Below are 22,852 nucleotides of genomic sequence, written 5' to 3'. Positions count from 1 at the left end.
TCTTCAAAAGTTCTTCCATGGATTTTTTCTCCATAATAATCCTACAGAAATTCTTTCGGTAATTTTTCCATAATAATTGTTTAAAAAATGTCTTTTGAAATATCTCCAGGAAGTTCATCAGATATTTCTGCAGGAATTGTTTCAGATATTCCTCCAGGGGACAATTTCAATAGTACTCCTAGAAATAGCGCATAAAATTCTTTTAGGGTTAAAAAAATCTCTGGAGGTTTTTTTCGGAGGAATTCCTGGCTGAATGCCAGAGACAATATCTAAACAATATTTTAGAGACAGTTCTGAAGAGATTCCTTAAGAAATCCGTAAAATAATTTCTGAAAAAATCTCCTAAAGAAACAGCAGAGATCCCAGCTTAAGTCAGATACAATGATCAGTATATTCTTGAAGAAATCCCTGTACAAATTTCCGAAGGAATTCCTGTAAGACCTTTGGAGGAATTTCTAGAGGAATTTTATGTACAACTTTTGAAGGCATTATTACACAATAATCCCAGAGGTTCTGGAGAAATTTCTGAAGGAAATACTACAGAAACAAAAATAAAAAAAACTTGAGGAATTCTTTAGAGATTCACTGAACACATTTCTAAAAAAAAATGTATTCTTGAAAAAATACCTGGTAGAACAGGTATTCATAAAGGAATACCTTGAAGCAGTTCCTTGAAAAAATGAAAAAAAAAATAAATTCTGGAGTAGTTTCTGTAGGAATTACTATTTAAGCTAATATTTGGAGAAAATTTTGTAGCGTAACCGGAAAAAATATCTGATTACATTTTAAGTAATCCCTGGAGAAACTCCAAGAGGTACTTCCAGAAGAATCTCTAGAGATTTTTAGTGGAATTTATAGAAAAAATGGCTGTTAAAAACCCCTGAGCAAATGGAGTAATACATAGAGAGTCCTCTGGAGAAATTCCAACAATAATTTCTGATAGAGTGAGTGGAGTTTTTCTGAATTTCTGAAGATAAACTTTAGAGGAACATCTGAAAGAATGTCCAAATTTCCTGAAGTAAATGCTAGAAGCATTTCTAGAAAATCCAAGAGGAATAATTGCCTATTTTTCATTGCGCTCGATATTGTCGTATGTCGCCTTGGGGTCCATGAACAGGTGGTACGTTGGGAACTAGTTTACGTGAAACTTATGGAGTATTTGCCGCACGGTGAAGATCTGGTCGACGGCGATAGCTTCATAACTTCCCGAATGATTCGTTTTAGGTGACAGACGGCAAAAGATGACCTGCGATAGTACTGTGTAGGTGGCATTCAAAATAGTGATATCCAAATGGTCACCTTTCTTGTGAATAGGAAGATTACCCCTTCCTTTCACTTTTCAGATAGCTGTATGGTTTCCCAGACCCTGATTATCAGACGTGGTGCAGACAGGACAGGACGTCAACTTTTCAGGGCCCATCTTGATGAGTTTAACTGCTTTGTTGATTTAGAGCTGGTAAATGGCATCCGCAACTTCCCTCAACATAAGAGTTGGTCATTTCCGTCCTCTGATGCACTGTCTTGGTCTCCCATGTCTAAATTCTTCACGCAATTCAGGTGTTCATCGAAATTCTGCTTCCACTTTTTGATCATGAGGTACCTTATCCATGCATATTTCGCGTCTGTTGTTTCCGCTATTATTTATAACGTTCGGGTTTCTTGCTGCAGCATTACCGCGCGCTCTTCTCTTCTAAAATCGCTCTGCACTCCTCGTTAAACCATTCGTTCCGTTGACTATGTTCACGGTATTTTAAGCGATATTTGGTACATAGTAGAAAAACGTGTGGGCCGTGAAGAATTTCTACCACCACAATATGGCAGCAACAGTTTTGCTTTAAACATAAAATAAAATGTGTACCGTTCTTCTTCGCTTTATTGTGAATGATTGAATTACTGACAAGCATCATAGGATTGTGCATTGTAGGTCTCCATATGATTTTTTTTTTCGCAAATTTGATAAACTATTACTTACTTGTACTCTGTTGCTATTATATTACTAAGTTTGAAACTTGAGCAATATTTTGTATTTTGTATTTAAGTTTGTAGACGTAATAAACGAACAATAATGACGCCGCAGGAAAGTGCTGACCAAATAAATATAAGGGCGAAAAAGCCTGCGAAAATAATGACTCCATTCAATAATTTATTCCACTTTTAATGGAATGGCAACTTGATGCATGAATCTCGTCGCAGCAAATTACCTTGCGGCGGCGTCGGCAGCGGTACCCTGACAGCCCGAATGATTCGTTTTTCCACCCACTCGGTATATTGGTTGGTGAACTCGCGGTACGTAGCAGATAATAAAATATGTGGGTACACGCGTCGTTATATGCACAGGCAACAGATCCCCGAAACGCCGGTCTTCCAGTGCTCCTGTTTACCTAGCGTTTAAATTTATGAAACATATTCAGCAAATATACCTCGACGAGGCAACAACGATGGTTTATGAACGCAATAAAAAGTCGAAAATTACGCGATGTTGCCGTAAGCTGTTTACAGAACGTGAAAGGATTTTAGGGAGAACGTGGAGGAGTGTGGAAATTACTCAAATTATGATTTTCTGCTCCATCGAAACAAGTAACGTGGGGAAGACGTAAAAATTAAGTCAGCTGTGATTTTTAATGTGCAATAAAATATAACGGATCGGCCACACTTCTGTGCGATGCAATTTCATTAGTATTTCCGACATCAAAGTCACCAATCTTCAACAGCTGTGAATAATTTTCGCGGAAGCATAAAACACCACACAGACAAAAGCGCGAACACAGAATGCTTTGTGCAGTGTTAAATTTAAAAGCATCTATTATATTTTGCAAACTCAGCCCAAGCCCCAGCGCGCCCACAGAGGAGGGCTGCTGCCGACTGGAATGTACTCCCATACGGTTTGTGTACAGGAAATTCCGAAAGTGGCATCTGCAGCACCCATCCCATTTATATGACCAGGAACCATTAAAACACAGTCATGAGCAAGCTTTTTTTGATTCCTTCCTTTCTGCACATTTCCATCCGGTCCAACGTGGCAAAGCAAATGAAACGAAATGAAATGCTTTTGGGGAAGCGAACTTTCGAGCGTTTGTGTAGAATTCCCAGCGACGGTCATTAGGGGATAAAAGATGTAACTAGCTTATGGTTTAATTCGATTAACTTGGAATTTTCGTTGAGAAATCTTCTGCTTGTAGGGTACAAGGATTTCAACGGTGCAATAAATCAAGCAAATGTTTCCTTTGATATTCTGAATTGTTTTTGATGTTTGAGTTTGCAGTGGGTACAATTCGGCTAAGCTGGTAATATTTTAGCTATAAGGGATCAATTCCCATCGTTATTAGTTAAAGAATTCCACACTTTCTAAATAAGGAAAGCGTCCAACATAACTCTGGTCCTCACAAGTTCCTAACTCATACTTCCACGGGTCAAGCGATGACAAAGACCGCCAGCTAAGAATAAGTACAGCCTGGACACTGTTGTCCTTCTGACTTCAGCTAGATTGAGGAGGTACGTCCAGAGCGTCTGTTCACCAAGGAAGTGCGGCTCAAACAGCGTCTGTTCTGGCATCTAGCGACTGAGTATAAAATGTTTCTCCACCGGAAGCTAAGGTGGCGGCCTCACTACGGTTGATAGAAGACCTTGGGCCAACAACATCTCGAAACCCCTAAAACCGTTACAGAAACCGAAAATGAAAGATTACGAACTGATTCAACGGCAACGACGTTTAGCGCGAAACAGCGGACAAGATTTGGAACTTGGGATGTTTTAACCCTAACCAAAGAGGGTATACTCGCACAACTTTAGCTAAGGCGTGCCCCATGTTGCTAATTGACAAATTGAGAGATGAAATTTGTGAAAAAAAAAAAAACTCGCGTTCTGGTGGAATTTAAACCCACGGCTCGGTATTCGCTAATCCGGCCAACTTAGCCACAGATCAGCTAATGATTCTGTTGAATAGAATGCTGAAGCCACACCGTGAACCCTCCTTTTTCACAAACCCATCTCTCTTTCGGCTTAGACGCCAATCCACAATTTGGGTGAGCTACGCAACCGAAGAAAGTAGTGGATCACTGAAGATACCTGGAGGAAGATCGAGCAGTGAAGGAACGCTAAATCCGCGATTGAGCGAGCGATAACACGAGAAGCCACAGCCGTACCACGTCAGCGCCATTCGGCTCTCGAGAATGAAGTGAAACGCTCAAGTAGACGGGACAAAAGAACATGGACTCCCTAGTCGACGAAAGCACGCTCCGTATCATATTGGGCAAATCAATGAATTCCAAGAATCTATCTAGCTGATGTTCATTGATTACGGAAAAGCTTTCGACCGTTTAAATCACGAACACATGTGAGGAGCCTTTAGGCGCAAGGGTATCCCCGAGAAATCTATCGGCCTTATTCAAGCACAGAACAATTATTCAAGCATTCAAGCATCAAGTGCAGAGTACTGCACAACACGGTGTCTTGTCCAACCTCATCCGGGTCATCGCTGGAGTATCAGAAGGCCGGCTCCAGCGGATCGTTATCCTCCATTTATGCCATGATGACGGGAGGAGCGAACCAACGGTGCTCTGACAGAGTAAGCTAGATGATCTTGGTGATCACTCCTCGATGGCAGGTCTTACCATCAACGTCAACAAGACCAAATCGTTGAATGTAAACACGGTTAACCCTTCCAGCTTCACGATAGTATGGCAAGCAGTAGAAAACTTGAATATCTTTGTAGTCAAATGGCAGCCGATGGTGGCACCGACCAAGATCGATATAGGTGTACAGACCAAGTAGGCAAGGGCTGTTTTTGCGAGTAATGTATGGAAAAACATTCAGATTAGTCAACGCACCAAAACCCGAATATTCAACTCGAACGTTAGATCTGTGCTGCTATACCCCACTGAAATTTGGAGTGTATCAATGGAGAACACTCAACGGCTCCATGTCTTCATCAATAGATGACTGCGCTATATAATTCGTGAATGGTGGCTCCAACGTGGAGCTTCATCGTCGATGTCATCAAAAGCCGATAGCGACAGAAATTCGGGAGCGAAATTAAAGGTGGGTCAGCCACACTCCATGGAGGGGCGGAAACGAAATCTGCAAGAAAGCGTTAGATTGAAATCCAGCAGGACATCGCAGCAGAGGCAGACCCAGAGGCTCATGGCGGCGCAGCCTCAACAACGAAATCAAGAAAGTCGACAGAAATTTGACCCGGCCACAGGTCAAGGCGATGGCTGGCAATCGCCCAGGTTGGAAATCTTTCAATTCGGCCCTCTGCACCACCATGGGTGCCCAGGACTGAAAGTAAATAGTAACTTGTTTCCAAGAGAATTTCGGAAGGAATCTCGAATGAATCCGTAAGATTTTTTGAAAGAACTTCCAGAGGAAATGCTGATGGAACTCATGTATGTTTTTCTAATTGAATTCTTAGATAAATTTCTGGAGGAATCTTTGTATAAATTTCTGTAGAAATCCCTGGAAATCTTTCTAAAAGCCACTCGGGAAAAAAATCTTGAGGATTTTCGATAGAAATTCATAGAGGAATATCTGAAGAAATCTATTGAAAGTTTCTAAAGAAATTTTTCGAGATATTTTTGAAGGAATTTCCGAAGAATTTCTAAATGAATCCGAGGTGAAATTCCTGGATGAATTCTTAGAGAATTTTCAGTAGGAATCTCTGGTGGATTTTCTAAAGAAATCGCTTGTGGGTTTTCTGGCGGACACCCTGGAAGAATTTCTAAAGGATTGCTTGGAGAATCTCCTGAGGAAATCCTTAGAGGAATGTTTCAACCCTCCTTCACACCAAGCTGGCGTAGTAAACGTTCAGCGTGCTTCTCTGGGTCATATTCACCCTAACATCTTACAAATAATTTAAATTGACGGCAGTGTCGCTGGAAATTGGGTCGATCAAATTTCGGCAATATAATCCTTTTTTTATAGTTTTTATTTTTGTGTATTTTAACTTAGATGCTAATTCTACACTCACAATATAATCCTAATTCTATCAGCTTTCAACTGCTTTTTACCGAACTTAGCTGAAAAATCTAGATAGAAAAGTTAGTAAGTAAATTAACTCTTGACGTCATCGACCAAAAGTTTACGCAAAACATGGAAAATCGACTTGTTGATATCTTTGTCATCTTTCATTCATTTTTTATTTTGCTTGGCTTATTTTAAACATAATGATTGGAACTTACAGCAAAGACATTGAGCCATATGTGTATACCAAAAATTAACCAACAAATTGTTCAATTTTTTGAAAGTGGTGAAAAATGTTAACTTCACATAACTATTATATATGTGAATAAAATAAATAAATAAAAAAATAAATCATTGAATACGTTAAATTCAAGTAAGTTTAGTTCATTACCTTTAAAATGATTTAGAAATAATTAATATTTAGGTTAAAATATCAAAGGTATCATTTAATCACTATTTCATATTTTACTATAGTGACCCCAAACTTTTGGCCGATACATCATTTGGAAGGGGTGAGCCCAAGCTTTTGGTCGATGACATCGAGAGTTAATTTACTCACTAACTTTTTTTTCTAGATTTTTTAGTCAAGTTCTATAAAAGCAGTTGAAAACTGAAAGTTTAAATTTAGAAAAAAAATAGAAAATATGGCAACTTTATGTTAAGTTTACATATAAATATTTTTCTAAATAATATAGGATTGTGAACCACTTGGGCAGCGGCCGGTATTTTGGGCACTCTTCGCTATACTCAGTCAATTCCAAACCAATTGACTTAAAATTTAGTACACGGCTAGATACTGTACGTATCTTATCGCGTTCCAAAAATTTCGTCAATTGGTTCAGAATTGGCTGAGTTATAGCAGAGAAGTGCCCAAAATAGGACCCCTGCCGAGATGGTTCCACTTAAAATATGGCAACTTTATGTTAAGTTGACATATACATATTTTTCTAAATAATATAGGGCACTTGGGCAGCGGCCGGTATTTCGGGCACTCGCTATAACTCAGTCAATTCCAAACCAATTGACTTGAAATTTTGTACACGGCTAGATACTATACGTATCTTATCGTGTTTCAAAAATTGTGTTAATTGGTTCAGTATTGGCTGAGTTATAGCAGAAAAGTGCCCAAAATAGGACCCCTGCCGAGATGGTTCCACTTCCCTACCTAAATCATGTTCAAAGTTTCTTTGACTCATTATCATTTAAATAAGACCTGGGGTTTTGAAATCGGACACTAATTGGCGGAGATATTGGCCTAAAAAAAATTATAAGTTTTTGAGGGGCTGTCCCTAAACTTTTGACTGGGAGTGTATATATGTAGAGAAGAGAGAGAAAATATATAGAAAGATTCGAATTACAAGGAAACGGACGAGCCGAGCTTGGGATTTTACCCAGGACCTTTTGTGTATAGTTAAACTAAAACTGATAATTGTAAGAAATTATCCGATTGAAACCAGAGGTATATGTTATATGAAGCATTCAAGAGCTAAAATTATGACGGAAAGCACAAAGCTGCGAGAATAAGCTGGTAATTATGGAAAAAGGACCCTCAAATTTAAGATTTCATTCACTGCAATGTCTTTACTAATGCTATAAACTAACTGTGTAGGTAATGCATTTTTTCATTTTTCTACGACATCCTGTTTGAATGCAATTTTTGTAGTTTGTATCATCGTTTTCCAGTTACTGCAGTTTTAGGTGTCTGAAATTTTCCATAAACAATCTTTAAGTTGTGCAGATAAAACGAACTCCTAGACATCTAAAATAGTCCTAAATTTCAATTCTGCAATTTCTCCAATCTCCCAGTTGAATATTCTTCAAAATGTATTCAAGAATTTAGGACATAAAAATACGAATATTCAGCAGAAACTTTTTGACTCTCCATTTTACAGAAATTTTTAGTTCCTTCAGCAGACAAAGATTTTCTCCTAGATTATGGTAAAACATCTGAAGCTAATGCACAAGACTTATTAAATCAAATAAAACTGTTAACTTGTGGAAAAAGTATGTAATTTCATAAATTGCTTGGAAACACTTGGAAATTCTGGTCAAAAAACTAAATCAAAAGATTTTCCATGCACTGCTTTTGTGGAGGGGCTTGAAATGTGGGGGCTCGGGGCTATACCAATGGGTATTGCAATGTATCAATAATTATTAAAAACATATCAAATTCTATATACACTGAAACGTACTACTAATAGGGTAAGGTGGAAAAAAAGGCCGTTCATCAAACTTTCATCGTTTTCAATAATAATCATTTGCCAGCCATTCAAAGTGGTAACAGCAACAAAACAATATTTGCTTAATATTTCAGTAGTAATATTCACGACTCTAGTGCATTTTCATCGATTTTTAGCGATTTTAAAAAGTGGTTCGTAAAACGGATGTAGTGCAAGGAGGCCATCTTCATGGGATAAGGTGCGACTTTGTTAAAATATTCAACGTCCATAATGTTCGAGCTTTCGAGACCCCTCCAACCCCCCCCCCCCCTCTTCTTCGTATACTCAAATAATGGAGTGTCACTCGCTTACAGATCCCTTCCCCCTAATCGAAGGTCGTCATATGTGAATGACCCCTTACATGGATTTCGTTGGTATTAACAACCACGCGCCTCCATGTGTTTCTCAATCTCCTTTAAAACACTTGGCTGATAATAAAATTACTAGAAAACCTTTATTACATGCGAAAAAATCGAAAGTTGACAATTTTCTTAGGGAAATCTAGATTTTCGTGGATTTGTCTGCTTGGCTTCCAGAAGGATGTTTTATGCAAACATGTCTAGACAACATTCACTCAAATGACATACAGAAATGATTTTATGAGTTAGGCCATTTTACCCCACCTTGGCATTTTGGACTTAGTTTCCCTACACATTCATACGATGGATCGCAAACTAACAATCGAGAAACAATGAAACATCATACAACACCCACTCCAGCATCACTTACCTGAATTCTGCTGACTCCCGCACATGGGCTATTAAATCCTCGCTGAATTTATCGATATTATTTCTCAAATAGTGTTCCACCATTTCTTCCACCTCGGCGCGGGTGGCCAATAATCGGGGATGATTCAGTCGTGCGTTGATATACTGCAGCCCGAAAACCGACAGTCCTCCGATGCAGCACACCAGTGCGAACAGCATAAAATTCACATTTCGAAGCGCTCTGCGTAGCTCGGAAGCTTCGTGCGCCTCGGGCTTAGTGGCGTTGGCAGTGCTTGCGGAATCATTATTGTAATTACCGATGAGCGTTCGCTTGGCCGGACTTGAAAAGGCAGCGGCTTGGGCTTCGCTGTTTGGTTGCTGCATTGATTGTTTGCACTTTCTGGATTTCCTTTTCCCGCAGCTGGACGAGGACGATGTCGACGATCTACGCGAATCAGCAGTTTTGGACACTTTTGAAGCCAACGGGCTATCGCCATCCGCCGAGGTGTTGGATTTGCCAGTTGGAGCCATTGTCAGTGGAAAATAGGTAGCGAAATTTTCTATGAATTGTACTTATTGGCTTTTCATAGTACAACAGATGCTCCATTAGTGGGAATAAGCGACACGCGTGGACATTCTATGGCCTTGGTAACAGTTTCCTGGAAAAGGGATAAAAGAGCGTATGTAATGGATTGCTGATGGGAAACGAAATTCAGCGAACATTGTACTTAGTCGCAATGGATTAATCTCTATGAAGCAATATTTCAACACCGGGTCGAGCTATATGGGTGTCATAATTCATTATCAATTGGTAATTATAATCAAATGAACGAGTGGATATGCTGCTGAAAGAGAAGTACTGAAGCCTGATGTGATGGAATGATTTTGATATTCCTTGCAGGCAGGTCAAGTTGGTCAAATTTTTGGGGAGGCAACAAGGAAGGCAAAAATTGTTATTTTGGTATGGAAAATTCAAAAAATTTCAAATATTGGGTGGCCCTCTTTATTTCATCCAAGAATTGGTATCTTGAAGTACATGATATCGATATTCAACCCACCAGCTAGTTGTGTTTCAGCAATTGAATTTTTCCACTCAGGGTCTTCATTGATGTATCCGATTGCTTTCGCATCCCATCTGCTATTTGCCGCGAATAAGTGCGATACTTTTGGGAGAAAGAGATTCAAAATGCACATTTGACCAAAGCGGGAATAGAATCTAAAAATCCTCAGTCTTTCTGAATAGCTATTTTTGTCATGGCTTTAACATAAAGTTATGATGTGTTATCCTATAATCACAGACATATATTGTCTGTGATATAATAATTAATGACCTGATTGCTTCTTTGTCAAAATTGATTTACCAATTGCGTATTTTACTTTTGAAATAGGCGACAGTGACAGTGAAACAATGACAAAGAAACCAGACAAGCACTGTTATGCGACTTCACTAATATTCTACTTACTAAATCATCCGTACCTTCTGAATCATTCATTATCCACATATGGAACACGTCGGTCCACGCAATCCCAAATGCCTCTCGTAACGTAAGTCTCGTTATTGTACCCCATTTTCCCCCGCGCATTTGCTGCTGCAGGATGTCTCGCTCAGGGACAACACAATTGAATCAATCGATTGGATGGCTGATATGACGACGGTTTTTTTTTGCACTACGATGATGCTCAGTTGCCTTTTCGATCCAACCACCTAATACCGATGGAGTTGTGATTTGCAAATCCGTATCACAAAATGCGATTTTATCCCGTTTCGAGGGTACAACTCAAACATGAAAAAATACTTTCGACTGCACGGTGAAGTTGTCAAAATTTATCATGTGAAGGGATCATTGATTTGAGAAGTGTTGAAAAGCAGAACGTATATTGTTATAATGTTTAGGAATCTCTAATGGTGTTTGGTGTCGTCCCAGTGTTGGTTGGAAACAATTTTAGACCCCCTCCCTCCCCCACGTAACAACTTTTGAATGGAAGATTTTGAAATTTTGTATGAAGCGTAACACAGCGCTAGACCCCCTCCCTCCCCTCATTACGTTACGTAATATTTGAATAAACCCCAATAAGCCACCCGTAAAAATCCCCATTGCGAATAACATAGGAGAAAATACGACTCGATACAATCGGCAAAGACCCACGCGACGAAATAAGGACTACGATTGGAAACTTGGAACATGGAATTGTTAGTCACTAGGTTTCGCAGGATATGACAGGATAATCTACGACGAACTACATCCCCGCAACTTCGACATCGTGGCGTTGCAGGAACTTTGTTGGACTGGACAGAAAGTGTGGAAAAGCGGGCATCGACCGGCTACCTTCTACCAAAGCTGTGGCACCACCAAAGAACTGGGATCAGGATTTATAGTGTTGGGCAAGATGCGACAACGTGTGATCGGGTGGCAGCCGATCAACGCAAGGATGTGCATGTTGAGAGTTAAGGGCCGTTTCTTCAACTACAGCATCATCAACGTCCACTGCCCACACGAAGGGAGACCCGATGACGAGAAAGAAGCGTTCTACGCGCAGTTAGAGCAAACATACGATGGTTGCTCGCCGCGTGACGTGAAAATCGTTGTCGGCGACATGAACGCGGAGGTAGGAAGGGAGGAAATGTACAGACCGGTAATCGGGCGAAACAGCCTGCACGCCGTATCGAATGATAACGGCCAGCGATGCGTAAACTTTGCAGCCTCCCGTGGTATGGTAGTCCGAAGCACCTTCTTCGCAAAGATATCCACAAAGCCACCTGGAGATCACCTGACCAACATACAGAAAACCAAATCGACCACGTTCTAATCGACGGTAAATTCTTCTCAGATATAACCAACGTCCGCACATACCGCAGTGCGAATATAGATTCGGATCACTACTTAGTCGCTGTATGCATGCGCTCAAAACTTTCGACAGTTATCACCACGCGTCGAAGTCGAACGCCGCGGCTCAACATCGAGCAACTTCGTAACGTAGAAGTGGCTCAAGACTACGCGCAGCAGTTAGCAGTGGCCCTACCAACGGAAGAGCAGCTTGGCGCAGCTACACTTGAAGATGGCTGGAGGGACATCCGATCCGCCATAGGTAGTACCTCGGCTACAGCACTAGGCTTCGCGACTCCGAAACACAAAAACGATTGGTACGACGGCGAATGTGAACAGTTGAAAAAACGAGAAGAATGCAGCATAGGCGAGAATGCTGCAATACCGTACGAGAGCGAATGAGGCACGTTACAAGCAGGCACGGAACAGGCAGAACTCAGTCTTCTGGATAAAGAAGCGCCAGCAGGAAGATCGAGATCGCGAAGCGATGGTAGAGCTGTACCGCGCTAAGGACACACGAAAGTTCTACGAGAAGCTGAACCGCTCGCGCAGAGGCTTTGTGCCACAAGCCGACATGTGCCGAGATAATCACGGGAATATTCTCACGAGCGAGCGTGAGGTGGTCGAGAGGTGGCGGCAGCATTACGATGAGCACCTCAATGGCGACGTTGCAGGTACCGAAGGTGGCGTGGTAACAGATCTTGGAGTATGTGCACAGGACGAAAGACTTCTGGCCCCTGACCCCCAAGAGATTGAAGAGGAGGTTGGCCGGTTGAAAAACAACAAAGCCGCTGGAGCAGATCAACTACCAAGCGAGCTTCTAAAGTACGGTGGAGAAACACTGGTGAAAGCACTACACTGGGTCATTACCAAGATTTGGGAGGAGGAAGTTTTACTGGAGAAATGGATGGAAGGTTTCGTGTGTCCCATCTACAAAAAGGGCGACAAGTTGGATTGCGGGAACTACCGCGCGATCACACTACTGAGCGCTGCCTACAAGATACTCTCTCAAATTTTATGCCGCCATCTATCACCGATTGCAAGAGAGTTCGTGGGGCAATATCAGGCTGGATTTATGGGTGAACGCGCTACAACGGACCAGATGTTCGCCATCCGCCAGGTGTTGCAGAAATGCCGCGAATACAACGTGCCCACACATCACTTGTTCATCGATTTCAAATCGGCGTATGATACAATCGATCGAGAACAGCTATGGCAGATTATGCACGAATACGGATTCCCGGATAAACTGATACGGTTGATCAAGGCGACGATGGATCGAGTGATGTGCGTAGTTCGAGTATCAGGGACACTCTCGAGTCCCTTCGAATCTCACAGAGGGTTACGGCAAGGTGATGGTCTTTCGTGCTTGCTGTTCAACATTGCGTCAGAAGGTGTAATAAGGAGAGCGAGGATAAACACGAGTGGAACGATTTTCACGAAGTCCGTTCAGCTGCTTGGACTCGCTGATGATATAGATATTATTGCTAGTAAATTTGAGACGATGGCAGAAACGTACATCCGACTAAACAGTGAAGCCAGGCGAATTGGATTAGTCATTAATGTGTCGAAGACAAAGTACATGATGAGGGCTCCAGGGAGGAATCACCGCGCCCGCCACCCCGAATTCATATCGACGGTGATGAGATCGAGGCGGTTGAAGAATTCGTGTACTTGGGCTCACTGGTTACCGCCGACAACGGCACGAGCAGAGAAATTCAGAGGAGCATTGTGGCAGGAAATCATGCTTACTTTAGACTCCGCAAAACTCTACGATCGAATAAAGTTCGCCGTAACACGAAGTTAACCATCTACAAAACGCTGATTAGACCGGTCGTCCTCTATGGGCACGAAACATGGACCCTACGTGCAGAGGACCAACGCGCCCTTGGAGTTTTCGAACGGAAGGTGTTGCGTACCATCTACGGCGGAGTGCAGATGGAAGACGGGACTTGGAGAAGGCGAATGAACCACGAGCTGCATCAGCTGCTGAGAGAACCAACCATTGTCCATACCGCGAAAATCGGTAGGCTACGGTGGGCGGGTCATGTCATCAGGATGTCGGATAGCAACCCGACTAAAATATTTCTCGAGAGTCATCCGACCGGTACAAGAAGACGTGGAGCGCAGCGAGCTAGGTGGGTCGACCAAGTGGAGGACGATCTGCGGACCCTACGCAGAGTACGGAACTGGAGACAAACAGCCATGGACCGAGTGGAATGGAGGCGGCTACTATGTACAGCAGAGGCCACCCCGGCCTTAGCCTGATCGGTAAGTAAGGTGTTTGGTTCCAAGGGGTGATAGAGGACAAAAACAGGCAATGTGTTCTATGTGTATGGTCAAATCTCAACCGTTACGCAGTACTTGAACTTTTAATGTTTTCGACTATTCTAGCCTCAAACTGACTATACATACACTTGTCACGCTGTTGTATTTTGTATCATACATTTAAAAAAGCTTACCTGATCTATACCAATCAACGTTGTGCCAATAGCGGTGACCAATTTCTGGAAGATTAAGGATTTTTATTTACTAGTGCATTATTTTGCTCTGATTTTTTTTTGTTAATATCTGCAAAACATTCATTAGAAATTATAGCTGAACTCTTTTGAGGACTAACCTAGAACTTCCTGGTTCCTGTATCAGTAGTTCGGCTCAAGAGGCACGTTCTTCTCCATTTGGGAAATTTGTGCCATACAAATTGCTGGAGGAATTTCTCCAGAAATTCTTAATATTAGAAAAAAAAATATCAGGTTATCCCGAAGAAGTTCTTGATGCATCCCTTGAAAGATGATTGAATGATTTCTGAAATTTCAGAAGAAACTGCTGGATGAGTTTTTGCAGAGAACCTGAGAGGAATTCCTGGAAAAATCTCCGAAGAAACACTTGGATGAATCCCTGGAGCATTTTCTACAGGAATGCCTGGAGGAAGCCCTGTAGAATACCTGAAGGAATTCCCGGAGGAATCTCTGGAAGAATTGCTGAAGGTACTTATACTTGGAGGAATTCCTGGATAAATTGTGGAATGAATACCTATAGAAATTTCTAAAGAGATCTCATGAGGATCCTAGATAAATCTCAGGTGGATTCCTTGGTGGAAATTCTGGAGAAATTCCTGGAGGAATTCTGGGAGGAATCCCTGGAAAAAAAAACTCAGAAGAAATCTCTTGAGGAGTTCCTAGAGGAAATCTTAGAGAAATTTCTGGAGGAATCCTTGAAGGCATTCTTGGAGAAATACCTGAAGGAACTCCTGGAGGAATCCCTGAAGCAATTTCTGGGAGAATCCTGCAGGAGTGCCTGAAGAAGCTTCTGAATTCCTGGAGAAATTTCTTGGATGAATTCTTGGAGTAATCTCTGGAAGAATTCCTGGAGGAAGTGTTGGAGAAATCTCCAGAGGAATTCTGGAAAGAATTGCTGAAGAAATTTCGGAAAAATTCCCTTGAGAAATTCTAGGAGGATTTCCTGGAAGAACCCTTTGAGGAATTTCTGGAGGATTCCCTGGAGGAATCTCTGGGAATATCCCTGGTGAAATTGGTGGATAAATCCCTCTAGGATCCACTGTAGTAATTCCTAGAGGGATCTCTGAAATAATGTCTGGAGTGATCCCTGAAAAATTCCTGAAAGCATTCCTGAAGAATTTCCTGGAAGAATCTCTAAAAAATTTCCCTTGAGGATTTCCTGTAGAAAATCCTAGAGGAATTGCTGACATAATTTCTGAAGGATGTCCAGGAGCAATTCCTGGAGAAATTTCTGGATAAACTTCTGAAGGAAGGTCTGGAGGAATTCCTAGAGTGGGAATTGTTAGAGGAATCTCTAGAGGAATTCCAAAAAGAAAAACTGGATGAATTTCTAGAGGAAATTCCAGAGGAATCCTGGGTTATTTCTATTTCTGTTATTATTCTAATTCTGAAAATTCCCCTTGAGAAATTCTTGAAGAAATTCACGAAGAAATTCCTGTGGGAATCCTCGAAGAAATTTGGGGAGAAACCTTAGAGGAATCTCTCGAGGAATTCCTGTAGGAATACCTGGAGAAATCCCTGAAAAATTCCTGAAGGTAGGGTCTTGTACCATTTGGGCAGGTGTACCTATTTTGGGCACTTGCCGCCATAACTAAGTCCATTTCGAACCGATTGATTTGAAATTTTGTCCAGTGTTAGGAACGTATAGTATCTAACTCTGGACAAAATTTCAGATCAATCGGTTTGAAATGGACTTAGTTATAGCGGTAAGTGCTCAAAATAGGTACACCTGCCCAAATGGTACAATACCCTATTTCTGGAGAATTTCCTGGAAGAATTTCTGAAGAAATCCCTAGAAGATTTCCTGGAGGAATCCTTGGAGGATCCCTGGAGAAATCTCAGGAGGGATCCTTGCAGCAATTGCTGAAGGAATCTCAGGAGAAATTCCTAGAGGAATTGCCGGTATAATTTTTGAATGATGTCCAGTAGCAATTCCTCGATCAATTTCTAGAGAAATTGCTGGAAATGCTGGAGTTTTCAGGTGGCCAAATTTTGGTCTACATGGTTTATAAACAGTCCCTATGGGAATTGCTGGAAGATTCCTTGAAGGAATTCTTGCAACAATTACCCCATGAATTTCCAGGGGAATCTCTAAAGAAACTCTGGGAGAAATTCCTTGAAAAAATCCCCTGAGAAATTCATGGAGGAATTTCTAGTGAAATTTCTGCAGGAATTCCTGGAGAAATCCTCAAAGGAATTTCTGAAGTAATCCCTGAAGAAATCCTTGGAGAAATTCGGGGAGAAATCCCTGGAAAAATCCCTAAAGAAGCTCCTGGAGGATTTTTAGCGGATTTCCTGGAGGTGTCCCTGCAGCAATTCCTGGAGAAACATCTGGAATAATTCTTGGAGGAATTCCTGGAAAAATTCTAGAAGATATTCCTAGAGAAACCCTGAAGGATTTCCTGGAGAAATTCCTGGAGAATTGTTGACATAATTTATGATGGAATTCCTTGATGAATTTCTGGTGAAATTCCTGAAGGAATACCTGAAGACATTCGTGAAGTAATTTCTGGACGAATTCCTCGAGGAGACCCTGGAAAAACTTCTGGAAAAATGGCCAATATAAATTTCTGGAGCAAACCTAGGAATAATTCCTGAAGCAATTCCAGGAGAAACTCCTGGGGAATTCCTGGGGGAATTTCTGAAGGAGTCTCTGAAGCAATTCCTAGAGAAATATCTGGTGGATCCCTAGAGGAATCGTTGAAAAAAAAATCTTGGAGAAATCTCTGCAAGAATCCAAGGAGGAATCCCTGAAAAAATACCTGAAAAACTTCCTGGAAGAATGCCTAGGAGATTTCCTGGTGGAATTCTTGGAAGAATCTTGGAAGTAATTACCGGAGGAATCTCTGGAGGAAGTACTAAAGGAATGCATTGAGGAATTTCTTGGAGGAATCTCTGAAAAAAATCTTGTAGGAATTCCTGAAGGAATCTCCAGAGGAACTCCTGGAAAAATCTCTAGAGGAATCTACGGCGGAATTTCTGCAAGAATCTCTAGATGAATTCCTGGAAGAATTTTTAGAGAAATTCCTGCAGGAATTCCTAGAGAAATCCCAGGAAAAAATCCTAGAAGAATTCCTGAAGAAATCGCAGATAGAATTGTTGAAGATATTCTGCAGGAATCCTTATAGAACAGTTCCCGAAGAAACCCCTGAAGGAACTTCGGAAGCAATTTCAAAAGGATCCTAAGGGAATCTCTAAACAGTTACTGGAGTTTACTTTTACTTGAGGGGGTTACAAGCAAAGGGGTGTAAGTGACAAAAACCTATTTTCGAGTAAATGAGGTTTAAAGTTTTTGACCAATTTTTCATCCCATACAAAATGTATGGAGTTTCGAAATCAACCCATTTTCCTCTGATTTATTGTAATTTTTCCGAACTTCGTAGAAACATCCTGAAAGCTTAAAACCTGAAAAATTTTCTGATATGCTCAACTCAAAATCGACAAAATGGTCACTTACACCCCTTTGATTCTGGGCCCCTCTCTTATGTACCTCGTCACCCACTTTATACAACTACCGTCGTTGGGGGTGAGAATGGGTCAAAAAAGGATACTCAAAGATTGTTTGTTAAATAACAAATGCAGTTGAAGTCGGAATAACTTTTTATTTGGTATGTATAGTACATTGTATACTCTTCTATATGGTAATGATAGTTTAGCAAGAAAGTATCACATTATATGAATTGTCTACTAAACTACAAATGATTGAAAATTGACCCAGTCTCACCCCTTAGAGGGGGTGAGAATGGGTCAAAGTATTCGAAGTCGCCTATCTAAGAATACAAGTTAATTTTATTGATCATATCTAGTAAACCTACTTAAAATACAATAGGGGGATTCACTTAACAGCGTAAACTAATTAAACTGATTAAACGTCGCGATCACCAAGGCAATCTTTGATTATTTCATTCGCAAAACCATGAAACATTTCAAATAACCAGAAAATCATGGCTTACGCAGCAATTTAATCTGTTAAGTGAGTACCCCTAATGTAACCATGACGAATGAAAACTTAGGTAATTTTAAAAGATGATAAATCCACCTAAAAGGGCTAATACCACCAAAAAAATGGTTTAAATTTGATAAATTAAGTTTTGCATGTTGTATTGCCATTTTTTAGCCACCATAAATCATCCTGATTTAAAGTTTCAACCTCCATGAGAGGAGGGGGATTACAATGAAGGAGAGGCGCATTGAAAGATTTATTGAAAAAAAAAACATGATATTTTTCGTCGTTCGTTCGTCTTTCGATATTTTGTCATATCACCGGTTTTATGGTCCCAGTATTTCCTGAAGGCCTCTACCGTCTGGTAGTTTCACGATATTTCCTTAAAATTTAAAAAATGAGTTGAGAAGAAAAATGCTATCAAGTCTATTTTGTGAGCTTACGATATTGCAGTACACTAAAGATTAGCTGATGATCAGAGGAGCTGTCCAAACGCATGGGTTTATTGTTATAAATGATTTTAGGCACTAAACGTATGAACACACTCGCTTGACACTTCCTCGACATATTTTCGAAAAAATCGTGCTTTTATGGAGAAACGGTAAACATGGCACCACTCTAACGTCAAATGGGGACTGGATGACAAGTTGAATTTCTAGTTAAGGTTATGTGCACTCGATAACTTGCTTGACCCAATCTCACCCCCATTCTTAATATTTAGACATAGGGTCGAAAATATTGAATTTTTAAATAAAAAGTGCATTGACAGCCCACTTTTTTCGTTGCATCAACCAGGTAATACCTACAGCTAACCACTTATAAGAAAATTTATGGTTAGGTGGCTGTGTGAAACATTGCGAAGGAGAAATTTTGTCAGAGTGATTTACTAGTAGTTTCATCATATAAGTTTAGCCACAAATTAAAAAAAAACGATTATTGCTAAACATCTTATTCTGCAGCATGACGTGTAAAAATATCTTCTCTTTAAAATAATATAAAGTTATCAATATAAATTAGCGATAGTTGATGAGCTATTTCCAATTTTATGTTTCTCCGTTTTGACCCAATCTCACCCCCCAGACCCATTGTCACCCCCATCGACGGTATATTAGTGGTCTAACCTTTGCACGCTCGGCATAGTTCCATCATGCCGCTCAAAGTGTTGCCAAAAATAATGCTTAGTTTGCAAAACCCAATTATCTGGTTGGTGGGCATGGGAGCCTAAGCTTCAGCTGTTAATCCAATCAGAGACCACCCTAACTCAGACGTGGGCGATCCTATATATGAAAAGTTATCCAAGCCGTTCTGGAAAATTCCCAAAGCGTCAAACTTGAAAGCTTCTAGTCTGAACTATCAAAGAGGGCTCTACCCAAGTAACCATGCGGTTGAAGCTGTACGTATTGCATATTTGAAGCGTATATATTGGCATGCAATGCCCTACATTAACCATTAAAATGAATTAAAGTGGCAAGTGGTACCACTATTGCTGACTTAAGATTATTCTGGTATATATAATCGTAATTCAATAATAGTGGTGCCACTTCCCACTTTAATTCAACTTCAATGGTTTATATAGAATAATGCATGTCATTATATGTGCGTTATTTATGCAATACGTACAGCTTCCACAGTGGTTTTTCAGGCTCGTTTAACTAAACAGCTTAAGATGCCATTAGAGGAGAAAAATGACACCATTGTATGGTTTATGTAATGCAAAACAATACAACATAACAGAAGAATACAATTCCCAAACCATTCAATTTCAGGTATAACCAGTGTTGAAGTAACAATTCAAAACAATTTATTTGTCATGTCATAATTTGTCAGCTGTGAAGTTGATCATCAGTAGGTATTTACTTTTTTTTCTCGATCAGCCTAGATAGCTGTGTAGTGTTCTTGGTGGTGTTGGTAGCAGTTGTCACAATTGACTAAGAATAACACTATGAACCATCTGTTCTGGTGGTAAGAGTCCATTTAACAGACCCCAAATTGATGTGGTGTAGGTAATGGCTATATGCTTACCGTGCTTACGAATGAATGGTTAGGGGGGTTCTAATAAAATCCTAATCACTTAACGGAAGCTGTGGAGTACTAGGGCGCCTTTCCCAGTATTTTGCCCTTACTGCGCTAACCGAAACCATGGTGCAGTTGACCTTGTGTATCTCTGAATTAATTAGCTATCCTTCTTAAGCTTCAACAGCGATGCTTAATAATGGTAGGATTATTGGTATGTCATGATTATCTTAAATATCACCCGCCTTATGCGTTTTACACAGCTTCCTCTGTGTAACTTCATCTCTGGCGTTCTTCAATCGATATCGAATCTTGCCTAGTTTGAGTAGTGGCAAGGCTTAGCACAGCTCAGATCAATGTCCAGCATTGGCGGAGCCAGCATTTTCTTTTTTCTCACTCACTCTCCTAAACATACACGAGAAGGAGAAAGATAGAAGAAGGGGCAGCTTGCCTCCTCTTTCATCTCGCTCTTTCTCGTGTATGTTTAGGAGAGTGAGTAAGAAAAAAGAAAAAGCTGGTTCCGCCAATGATGTCCAGCATATAGGAACAGCTTTAGTCCAAGAACCTTACGTAAGAGCTTATGCAGGTAACTTATCATTATGCGTTTACCCGGTGTTTCAGTTAAAACGAAATGGTAAACTCGCGTGTCATGCCTCGAGCAGCAATCAACTTCTTTCAATAAGGATTTTCGGGAATGCTTATACGATACACACTTCCCCGAATGTGTGGATATTATTTCTTCTTCTTTTTTGTGGCTCTACGTCCCCACTGGGACTTGGCCTGCCTCGCTTCAACTAAGTGTTCTTTGAGCACTTCCATAGTTATTAATTGAAGGGCTTTCTTTGCCTGCCATTACATGAATCAGTATATTGTGAGGCAAGTACAATACACTATGCCCAGGGAGTCGAGAAAATTTTCCCGACCGGCATGGGAATCGAACCCGCCGTCTCCGGATTGGCAATCCATGGCCTCAACCTCTAGGCTAACTGGAGACTAACTGCTATTACATCTTCGGATGAATCTGATGTCTTTTCTTATAGTACTGATTCTCTAACTGTAGAATCGATTGAATGGGCACTGAATCGCTTTGATCCTTTTAAATCTTCAAAATTTGAATACTTCAAACATGTTATGACAAATCTTAGAGGTATTTTACTGTCAAGTTTGTTCCGGAAGTGGATACTGCATCGTATGAAGACAAGACCATAACCAGCATACATCATCGAACGATAAATATGTGGTATCCATTTATTAAATTCCAGCACATATATAGCTTCAATACCTCTGACATTAGTTTTCTTTTTGACGGGTGTACCAACTTCTAAATAATTTCATTATGCTTTATTTAAATTCGTTAACATTCTTTTTTGGATTTGTGCCCAGGCGCAGCCTATTAGATATATAGTTAACGCCGGGCTCATACCTTTAAACACGAACACGTAAAACACTCCGAACAAAAATGAACAAGTAAGAGGAAAGTTCATACCTCCACAAACTTTCCTTCCATTCACTGCACTGTTATACGATCTGCTGGATGGAAAGTTTGCCGTCAGCTACAAGACTTGTTCATGTTTCCGGTCAGAACTGATACCAACCGACTGAGAAGTGCATTGTAGAGAGCGAAGAGTTCAACAACGTTTTGCTTCAAATACATAAACAGTGTGCTTGAAGTTACTTCAGTTTTGTCAGCTTCAAAATTAAAATTGATCAAATTTGAGCTTTGTAGCTTAACTTTTCATTAACATTTGCCATATCAGCATCAGTGAAACAGTGCTTGAAATTTTCCCTATCGGTGGGAAATTAAGTTAAACTTGTTCGTTTTCAGTTATCTTGCTTGATGAAAATACATGCGTGAGATTGATTTACTGAGCTGAATCTGGCATATGGTCCAACATATGTTAAAGTTAAGATCTTTATTTTCACAACTCTCAATTTCACCAGGAAAATCCATCGAAGAGAGAAGCAGCATAGGAGTCGTAACCCTAGGTTGCACCGGCCTAAACTTTTTTCCTGTTGAAATAAAATAACCTGAGCGTTGCATGTCTGACATGACACGGTAAGGCTTATAAAATGTGCATTTAATTACTGAATGAAACACCAGTTCATAAAAAGAGCACTCCCATTGGCGTAGCTAGGATTTTTTTCTGGAGGGGGCCCAGGGGAGACCCGACTTGTAATGACTTTTAAGCGGGATGGGCGCCCGATATGTGAATATACAAATCGGCATTGCAGTTTTGAGGAATCAAAATGACTGTTTTAGATTTGTTCATAGTTTCGTAAACTATATGAGTGTCAATAATTCCTCCACGATTTTTTCCATAGCTTGTTGCAGCGATTCCATCATGGATTCCTCAAGAGATTCCTTCAAGAATTCACCCCAGACATATCTTTGAGGATTTGTCCTGGGATATCTTTAGAGGTTCCTCCTCTTTAAGGCTTCCTTCAGGAATTTCACCAGAGATCCTTCAAGGTATATCTTCGGAGATATCTACAGGGATTTCTCCATATATTCCTTCCAGAACTCCGCTAGAGATTGCTCCAATAATTCCATCTGGAATGATTCGAAGAATTTTTGCAGGAATTTATTTGAAAAATTCTTTCACAAAATTATACATACTAGCGATTATATAAAAATAGTTCAGGAGTTGCTTAAAACATTTGTCCAAAA

General features: G+C 40.5%; 1 protein-coding gene across 2 annotated transcripts in view; it reads right to left on the bottom strand.

Moving 5' to 3' along the window:
- The window catches only part of LOC109409677 (uncharacterized), a 209,230-nt gene that overhangs the window by 126,773 nt on the left and 59,605 nt on the right, over positions 1-22,852 (bottom strand). Inside the window, exons 2-3 of one of the 2 annotated variants that reach the window (XM_062854595.1) lie at positions 14,172-14,216; positions 8,907-9,543 (exon numbers count right to left, since the gene is read on the bottom strand). In XM_062854595.1, coding sequence (XP_062710579.1) covers positions 8,907-9,415 — 509 coding nt within the window. In that variant the 5' untranslated portion in view covers positions 9,416-9,543; positions 14,172-14,216. The remainder of the gene's footprint in view (positions 1-8,906; positions 9,544-14,171; positions 14,217-22,852) is intronic. The other variant, XM_029870148.2, reaches the window with a different exon arrangement.

Source organism: Aedes albopictus, chromosome 2 (assembly GCF_035046485.1).
Source record: "Aedes albopictus strain Foshan chromosome 2, AalbF5, whole genome shotgun sequence".
Taxonomy (NCBI): domain Eukaryota; kingdom Metazoa; phylum Arthropoda; class Insecta; order Diptera; family Culicidae; genus Aedes; species Aedes albopictus.
Note: the sequence above shows the minus strand (reverse complement) of the source record. Positions and strands in the feature narration are given on the sequence as shown.